Below are 9,935 nucleotides of genomic sequence, written 5' to 3'. Positions count from 1 at the left end.
ATTACGGAGGCTGAACAACAATCGTTTTTATAATTTCTATTATATTTCTGTAAAATATGTCAATAATTTCACGCTCATTCCTTTCTTTTTTTATTCAAACCCCTCTCAATGATCCAGTTAACGACTTCATAAATGTGATATTCATGGCCCTGTCTATCGTGCACCATGTTGGCGTTGTGTGCTCCTCTATAGTTTCATAATGACTAACTAACTAGCCTGTTTCTGAAGGTGACACTAACGCGCATGCCTTCCCGTGCAAATGTTACTTCCTGACATATTATTATATTATAGGAAAACCCGTTACTGAGAGGTGCGCGCAGCACGTTGATCGAGGAATATGCAGTATGTCATTGAAGCTTGACAAGAGAGAGAGAGAGTGAGTGAGTGAGTGAGAGAGAGAGAGAGAGAGAGAGAGAGAGAGAGAGAGAGAGATAGAGAGAGAGAGAGAGAGAGAGAGAGAGAGATCTTCATTGATCCACAGTGTTGCGGGTCTATCTAAACTCCTCCCGGTCATTGCGCGGACATCATGTGGCCAACACCAGCCTGACAGAAAACACCGTACACAGGGAACCCTATATAAGCTCTGCAGCTGTCAGGTGAAGGACACTGGCTGCTTTGCGCTGGGGAACGACTCTCTCTATAGGGGATTACAGCTCTAGATACTCAATAGATCCAAACTGTAACCATGTCTCATGCTTGGGGATACGCAGCGAACAACGGTGAGGCGCTCATTGCACGTATACGCCATAATGTAGGGGTGACATTACAGAGAGGAATGTTTAATATCAGTGAGAAGTGGGCTGAATGAGTGGAAGGACAGTGCATGCACGGGTCACTGCAGATATTTTTTTAATTCTGCACATTTATGGGGAATTTTTACGCGCGTTTTAAGCACATCACCTCTCCACAACTGCGCAATTTCTTTAATGAATGAAACCCATATTTCAAGACTAACATTCTAATATTGACCATGTTATTATTATATCATTCTAGGACCTGATAAATGGTGCGATAATTTCCCTATTGCCAATGGACCCCGTCAATCTCCCATTGACATCGTACCTGGTGAAGCATCTTTCGACGGGGGGCTGAAGCCTCTCAGCCTGAAGTACGACCCCTCCACCTGCCTTGATATTCTCAACAACGGACATTCCTTCCAAGTGACCTTCGTAGATGACAACGACAGCTCAAGTTAGTGAGACATTAATGTTTATATATGCATACAGCAATGCTTGTTAAAGATTTATGATATTATTGGACTCGGGTTTGCAAGACAGTCAGGTCCTGATGGTGATTTACAGGATGCAGTAACCTGAAAAAATACTGCATTTGCGGGGTTGTGTGTGTGTGTGTGTGTGTGTGTGTGTGTGTGTGTGTGTGTGTGTGTGTGTGTGTGTGTGTGTGTGTGTGTGTGTGTGTGTGTTAAGACACCCGCTTAAAGACCATAGAGCTCAGTCGTGTTAATAATATGTTAATATATTCATGCATATGCGCCCTAGTTTCCTTGACGCATATAGAATATAAATAGACCGGGTTTTTTTTAATTTTATTTTATTGAAAACTGTTGGCATTTTTACATGTTTCATTATTATTATAATTATTTGGCAAAGGGCATTTGGCAACAGGAGAATTTGTTGAATAGGCTGGAGGAGTCCCATTCAAAATCCAAGAACAAAGCATGCAGATCGTAATTGAATTGGTAATGTAACCCCTGGTCAACCTTTCCCACGCCAACTCTTTTCTGCAGGCAGCGAAGTCAAAAGCGCAGAAAAACCAATAATAAACCAGGTCCTGGTTAAATATTAATGAGGCAAAAGTGTGTGAGAATGTGATTTACCATATAAACAAAGTTTGATTCTTTTTCCGTATAATGTTTTTTTCTGTAATGTTTTTTTTCTAATTTCTATTATTGCATTGCATGTTCTTCTCTATTTAGATTCGATTTAAATTCCTAAAGTGATCAGAGAGATTTGCCCCAGCTTGTTTTTTTCATGCAGGATTTTGAGGACTGCCTGTCCTGATCCTCTAGCTATAGGATAATTACGAACAAGGTTACATAATCAATACAATCACATGGATTATTTTTCAGGTGGACACACATCAATATGAGAAAACAACTTCTGATAGGAATCTGAGCTATATGAGTTATAAAAAGCGTTTTATTTCGTCCTTGGTATATTCACTGCACTTATTTTCCACCATGTGATTCTAAATAAAGGACAAGCTGACAGTCTGCTTGTCATACATCAACTCATGCATCATGTGTGCACAGCGGAAAAGATTAATATCACAGCATCTTTAGAGTTACTGGTCAGTAATGTAAATTAATCCCATTTAAGAGCAACACAGCCTTAAATTTGTTTTCCTTTGAGATCAGTTCTGCTCCTTCTTATCATTTAAGGTCAACTACTGAGAAACAAATGTCCTGTTCAGAGAGGTCAGTGTGACATTTGGTAACACCAGAAATAGAACAATATACAGGATTATCTGCTACTGTTTCAACTACTTTGTATACTGTAAATAGATGCATTACGTAACATTGGAGGGAAGTTCGATGTTAACAATACCTGGACATCATCCTGGACTGAATGTATCCCTTAGTTTGACCAGGGATTACACAACAGGAACTGAGTCTGCTTCCATGAAGTAGGAAGTCTGTCTGCCTCTGTGACATGTGTGTGTGTGTGTGTGTGTGTGTGTGTGTGTGTGTGGGTATAAAAACTCACATCTTACTCATTTTGGTAACAGTTGGTCTTTGGTTTAAAATAATCCGCTTGCTTCTGCCCAGAAATATATTTTCCTCCAAGTAGTATGTTTCAAACCCGAATGCATCATTTTATAACAGTGTTACAAAATCAAGGCTGTAATCAAAACCTCCTCATGGCTGACTGCAGCACTACCCGCATTCACTGTGGGCTGAACTGACAGCTTTTGTGTGTGTGTGTTTGTTTTTCTGCAGCTCTGACAAACGGACCAATCTCAGGGACCTACAGGCTCAAGCAGTTTCATTTCCACTGGGGTGCTTCTGATGACAAGGGCTCTGAACACACTGTGGCCGGGACCAAGTATCCTGCTGAGGTAAGGATGTTCCGAATCATGACAGATTGAGGTTGATGTAACAGGGAGATGAGGACAGATTGGAGTCTTAGTTTCACTGTATTTGTGTTCTGGGTTGTTAACATTTCTCAAAAGCAAAGCTGCTCTGAAGCAAGAGTTAATCTCATTGGTTGGATTAAGCCCTAATGGGTGGAGCAAAATAAAAAAAGCAGGCCCAGGTTGGACACTATGAAGCCTACAGGTGAATTTGTTTGTTTCATGTTTACCATTTAGCTAACTTCAACTAAAAAAGTATTTTTTTTTGTTTATCTGTTGTTTTTTCCTTATCTAACTCAGCCCACAAGATGATTAATACTTCAGATTAATGTTGCATAACTCCAATCTGAGGATAAATGTATGTGTTTGATCTCCTTAAATGCAATTTTTTTATATCTCAAAATGTCGGATCAAGTTATTGCGTTACAGAACTAAGGCTGATTTATGGTAGGCTCGACACTTTTGATAAGTGTCACTCAACAGAAATTAAAGAGTCGCACAAAGTTTTCAAATAATGCTTCAGTGAAAGGGTTCAGTTGTCTCCATGGTAACCAGACGCTATCCTCCAGCCGGCTTGTTTAGTTATATTAGTGTTATATCATCCGGACCGGGACTAATTAAACAAGGATGTTAAAAGTTATCTAAGGTTACAGACCCAGATAACAATAAGGACGTTCAGTGAAAACTACAATCTCCATGGCGATGTTAGTAACACTACCCAATCACATTGCACAACAATATATGACGGTGTCCATGACATAACACAATTCTCCAGGTGTGTGACATAAAAGGAAAGTGTTGAGCGACACTTTTTTCTGTCGAAAATACGTCATTTCTGTCGAGTGACACTTATCAAAAGTGAAAGCAAAATGAACTTATTTCTCAAACAAAAATATGTAATATGAGTCCATTCTATCTGCTTTGCAGCAGGATATCTACCATTAAATATAAACTTCATGCAATATACACTTGAATGAAAGAGTTTCCTTGGAGAAACAGATGGTTTATGTTGCAGAATGTGTGAAAATGACCTAAATAAGACTGACAGGATTTTCAAGCCTCTAAAAATGGATCATTTTTATTTACTTTATTTTTTTTTTATCTCCAGCTCCATCTGGTGCACTGGAACACCAAATACCCAAGCTTTGGTGAGGCTGCCAGCAAACCTGACGGACTCGCTGTAGTGGGAGTTTTCCTGAAGGTCAGTAGCAACTGTAATCCGCAAATGCATCCGCATTTGTACCATGATTTGCTTTTAGTTAACTGTGTTTATTTGCCACAATAGACAGTACTGTTGCTCTTATAATTAACCTTTGACATTACATGTATTATTGTTTTTTCAGATTGGTGACGCAAATCCCAGCCTCCAGAAGCTTCTTGATGCTTTCAATGCCATCAAGACCAAAGTATGTTTCCTTGACAACCATATTTTCCTGTATTTGATTAATTATGAGTTATTTGTCTGAACTACTATTCACTTTCTGCTAATTCTTTTATTGTTTTTAGGGCAAACAGACTACTTTTGCTAACTTTGACCCTGCTACCTTGCTCCCTGGCTGCCTGGACTACTGGACTTATGATGGCTCTCTGACCACACCCCCTCTGCTGGAGAGCGTTACCTGGATTGTCTGCAAAGAGCCCATCAGTGTCAGCTGTGAGCAGGTATGCGTGCTCAAAGAGCCCATTCAGCTGTAGCAGAGGGATTTTATTTGCAACCATGCTGGCTGTGTGCCCTGTCGTCTAGAATAGCCATGTCTGCAAATCCTCTACTTTACAACCATCTAAATCAAGGGCTTAATTGTTCAGATTAGCTGCACAGCTGAAAGGAGAAGAAGTAGCCCCTGTGACGGAAGGAAATGCAATACAGTAGCCTATTTAATTTTCAAAATGAGAAAAAAAGACACTTAACCAACCAAAAAGATGAGAGAAAAGAAGAGTTACTCAACATAGCAATGATGCTGCTTTACCACAATATTTTTGTGGCATTATGTGAGAAGTTAACAGGAAATGTTTATTCTATACATGCAACACATTCTGTGGTTGAAAAGACGTAGCTTTAGTGAGTGTACCAGTCATAACTGAGTAAACACAGTATTCTCTGGTACATCATTCCTGCATTTGTAAAATACTGATATTTACTCTTAAAATGACACCCAGTCCTATTACACAAATGGATAATTGACTTCTAAGTACCCATTGATCTAAACCAACAGCCTCTCTAGTCAGGTTTACCCTTGCAGCTGGAGTCTGCTGGCCATGTGAAAATGAACACTGCCTGGTCAAATGTTTATTTCATGGCAGTGAGTAAGTCTCTCAAGGGTAAACATGTAAAAGTGTGGACATAACCTTTAGACTTGGTGCCATATAAGGCTGGTCCAGCAGATAAAGACAAAATAAAGATTCATATATGGTAAAAACCTAATACATGTCATTAGTTAATTATTTGTAATCAGCTGCTTGTAAGAGGATGCACCAACAAGCTGAATGTTTTTGTCCTATTAGTGAATAGGTGTCCATTGTGTACATAATATTCAGGTGGCTGAAGCAGTGTAATGGACTAATTCATTAGCAGGGGTAATGACAAATAGGTCATCTGATACCATCCTGTCACCACAGACTTGTTTTTCTTGCACTACAAAGGAAAAGTCTGCCGTTTGAGGAAATTAACATTTGCTTTCTAGACAGTGGTATTGAGAAGATCAATATCACTCTTATATTTGTCTGTTAAATATGAAGCTACAGCCAGTACCTTGTTAGCATTGCTCAACATAAATCACAGTGCAAGAGCTAGCCTGGCTCCGTCCAAAGGTAACAGAGATATAACCTGTTAAGAGTAATCTTCTAGAAGTGTTGGTAGACAGATTTTGTAACCTTTGGACGTTTGCTGTTTCCAGTCTTTTTGCTAACCAGCTAAGCTAACCAGCTGCTGGTTCTAGCCTCGTATTTACCTTACGGATATACACTAAGGATATACACAAATCAGTGAGTCAGCAGCGAGCCTAGTGACACATTTGCTGAGTGACAGTCACAGGAGGTCAGCAGGAATGACTAACCCTGCAACTGTCTTCTCCCTTTTCACAGATGGCCAAATTCCGCGGCCTGCTCTTCTCTGCTGAGGGTGAGGCCGAGTGCTGCATGGTGGACAACTACCGCCCTCCCCAGCCCCTCAAGGGTCGCTCTGTCCGTGCTTCCTTCAAGTAATACCCCTCCCCCCCTTTACCCCTTCTGCCCTTTTGCCCACTCCCTTCCCCCCTTCCCTTTAGTCAAATGCCCAGTTACCTCTCTTGCAGTTAGCCACAAAGCACACATATCTCTCTCCGTCCAATTTTTGAAGAAATGAATTTCCTGTGATCCGTCGCTTTTAACGCTGGGCAATCTAACTGTGAAATGGAGCACTTGCAGGATTTGCATCTCTGTTTCTATGTGTGTAATAAGCCAGCAAAGATGCCCTGTCGTAATTTATTTTATAAGACAAACACTTCATGGTGGAGGCGACACGTTTACCAGGATTTTGCATCTGGTGTTTTTAGAGACATTACACTGGTCCTCTTTGCGTTGCCCAGGATGAAAAATGAAGATTAATTACAGTCAAAATGGTGCTCTTGAGCCAGCAGGAAGTAGAAGCACAAGCTAGTTGCAGTAAGCAGGGGGAGGATGAAACTATATCACCATCTGTGAGGAGGAGGGTAAGGTGCAGATAAAAGACGGCTGCGCGTTCAGACACACACGCTAGTCCACATACACTCCCACTGCCAGTCTGTCTGTAATCTCTGACTGACTGCCAGCCTCTGCATCACAGCAGCTTAATGAAACGCTGCAGCCGCCTCCATCACAACCAATTGACTCAGAAAATCCCCCTCTGGCACATACACACACACACACACACAGCCATACACACACAACATTGCATGCAGTCTCATGCAGACAAGATGCCTATAGGCACTGACCTGCTTATTGATTTCACAACACAACAACAGAGGACATGAGGACAGACTTCTGCTAGTGCTACCTACTGAACATCACGACAATGGCTTACTTCTGTAGTCTGTTTTTACAACCTAATCTTCAAATCTTTCATGTGTTTGTCATCCCATGTTGTGCTTTTATTATTATTATGGATTGTCTTTTTTTTTTTTTAGTCTGACAGCTTATGCAAAATAAGTCTTAAGTGATTCCTAAATGATGTTTTGTAACCAAAGGCTCTTCTGCATTTTTTTGATGCCATGATGAAATAGCAATAGAAATGAATGATTCTCCTTTTCCAAATGAAATTTAATATGTAAAAAGAATTCCTTCATGTCTTGTACTGGAACCCCTGTGTTGTCGAGTGCTAATGCTTAAAACGCACAGTCGCCTCGTGGGCGATGCCATAGTGGCGAATCCACAAAGCCAAGGAAGAAATAACCCTGCCAAGGAAGCCAAGGAAGAAAAGAACTTGCCAACAGATAAGATTATAGTGTCAGCCTGGTGTCAGGCCCTGTGTAGGAGAATAATTAACACAAGCTTTGGGACCTCTGGTTTTGGCCCTGGATTGAATTCAGAAACAAAGAAGTTTGGCAAAAGCAATGTATTTATAGAAAGATTGTAGTCAACATAAAAAAGACAAAACGCCTTATGCAAATCACTGTTAGGGCCGTCCCAGGAGTGTGTCTTGTTGTTATTCTCTTTTGGAAGTGGACGTTTTACTAGTTAAATAAATATATTTTATGACTAACATGTGTCTAGTGTTTTCTGTGATTACACTTGTTGTGCTTCTTTCTCAGCAAATTCTCAATTAGGGGTTTAATTACCATTATTATCTATTTTCGTTCTGTATCATTAAATTGTCAGATCTTTTTTGGAATGCAGGCAGTCAGCTGTTCTTAGAAATTTCTATCTAATTTTTATATTGGTGACTCTCTTTCCACCTGTTAATGCCTGAAACCCAACCAAGATCAGCATTATGCAATCACAAATGAAATGCTGGTCAAAAATGAACTTGTAGGATATCACTTTATGTACATCTAAATCCTACATTGAAATATTTTGCTCATCTGTCCTGCCATCAAATATTTCTCTATTTTGATAGTTTTGAAATTTTGCTGGAACATTGTGGTTTTATGACATGGTGTTGACAAAACAATTTCACCATAGTTGTCATAATATATAAAATTAAGTAGTGCATCAAAGGGACAACTGCTTAAACACCCAATTTACAGTACACTATATGTCTCTGCATGCAACTGAAATGTAGGCATTACATCATTTACAAAGAAATGAGATGTTATCAAACTTCCCATGCACCTTTGCACAGAATTTTGTTTTTAAGAAGTTTCCTTTATATACAGTTAACTTACAGGAAATGTACAGGAAATGTGCTTTCTTACCGAGCTTTAGATGAGAAGATTGATACCACTCTGTCTGTTAAATATGAATAAATATGAAGCTACAGAGGAAGAGAGGAGGTTAGCTTAGCTTAGCATAAAGACCTCAAACACAAGGAAACAGCTAGCCTGTTTCTGTCCAAAGGTAAATTATCTGTCTACCAACACATCTAACATGTAATATCTCATTTGTTTAATCCATGAAAAAACTGAAATGTAAAAACAAGTTGTTGTTCTATGGGGAGGTAACGTACTGCTCCCTTGTCTTTATGCTAAGTTAAGCTAACCATCACACTAGCTTCATATTTAACGGACAACTATGAAACTAGCTCCAGTTGTTGGGATTTTGTAAGTAAAGTAAAATATTTGCTGAGAAAAATGTTGACAGAAAAACAAATTCAAAGTACTGAACCCTCAGCACTTGGGAATTTTTCTGCACTGAAGTGCAACTACTGCTAAACATACTTTAACCATTAATCTTAATTAAACACAGAGACACGGGGAAAATGCCTCCAAAGTGTTATGCACCAATTAGATGGTGGGCAATGGGTGATGATTTTCTATCATGATGTGTGGGCCAGAAAACACTGCAGTACACTAATACCTTACTGTAACGTTACTGAAGAATTTAATCAGTAGTGGTATTTCACCATCAGAGAAATGTGAACGCCACTTGACTTCTCACTTCTCTTTCAAACCATCAACAGGAAGATGAGACAGATTTTAACTAACAGAGCTATTCTAGGTCTTCTTCTTGAGGTGTGAGTGTTAACTCGTTTTTTCAGCTGCTCTTGAGGCTCTCTGGAGGAACGTGTGTGTCTGTCATGTTGACCGGCTTGACCACACAGAGCAATGAATAGAGTTTGACTTATCCCTAATGTGACCTCTGTCCCAGCGTGCCCTCAGCCACCCCAAGTAGCGTGTGTCCTACAAAATATCAATAAAAAAATAAGAGCTATTGACTGTTGAGATGCCTGTCTGGCTAACCCCGTCAGAATCAATACCACATTGTATAATCTAAAAAACCTTTTTGTTTTGATACAAACTAGAATGGAAACGTTTGGTTAAGGTCACATGTACTCCGTAATAGTTGCATTAGGATTTTATAACCAGTCACCCCACAAGTTCAAATATTTTGGCAACCAATAGTCCAAACCAGTTAGCCTTGATTAACCCTATCTGGTGGTCAAACCAGTTCATGAAGAAAATGGTGAGTATCAGTCCATGTCATGCCAAGCTAGCCTAGCATGCTGCCTATCAGATGTACTGTCAATTTATAAGAAGACCTTACACAATATGTTTTGGAATTGTTTACTGGAAAAGTCCATTAGCCAAACCCGCCCCGCCCTTAATTAGTGTTGCTAGCCTGTCAAGATTTCCATTCTCCCATGCACACAATGTGCTCATTGATCTTGGAGGTACGCCTAATGCTCAGTTACTATTGTAGGTAATTAGATTGTTAGCCAGATATGCTAATGA

At 39.8% G+C, this 9,935-nt stretch overlaps 1 protein-coding gene across 1 annotated transcript; it reads left to right on the top strand.

Moving 5' to 3' along the window:
- Positions 1–532: 532 nt before the first annotated feature.
- LOC121888035 (carbonic anhydrase 1) lies at positions 533–7,192 on the top strand. The gene is made up of 7 exons (XM_042399286.1): positions 533–719; positions 994–1,191; positions 2,960–3,078; positions 4,202–4,294; positions 4,437–4,499; positions 4,600–4,755; positions 6,175–7,192. The coding sequence occupies exons 1-7, from the start codon at positions 686–688 to the stop codon at positions 6,292–6,294; spliced, it is 783 nt and encodes a 260-aa protein (XP_042255220.1). The 5' UTR covers positions 533–685; the 3' UTR covers positions 6,295–7,192.
- The last annotated feature ends 2,743 nt before the right edge of the window (positions 7,193–9,935 follow it).

The sequence above is a fragment of the Thunnus maccoyii genome, chromosome 21, assembly GCF_910596095.1.
Source record: "Thunnus maccoyii chromosome 21, fThuMac1.1, whole genome shotgun sequence".
NCBI lineage: Eukaryota > Metazoa > Chordata > Actinopteri > Scombriformes > Scombridae > Thunnus > Thunnus maccoyii.
This window is presented reverse-complemented; position numbering and strand designations above follow the sequence as displayed.

Coding starts and splice junctions, on each gene's coding strand:
- LOC121888035 (XM_042399286.1), top strand. CDS start 686: ATGTCTCATGCTTGGGGATACGCAGCGAACAACG. Junction 1,192..2,959: donor AGATGACAACGACAGCTCAA/GTTAGTGAGACA, acceptor GTTTTTCTGCAG/CTCTGACAAACGGACCAATC. Junction 4,500..4,599: donor TCAATGCCATCAAGACCAAA/GTATGTTTCCTT, acceptor TATTGTTTTTAG/GGCAAACAGACTACTTTTGC.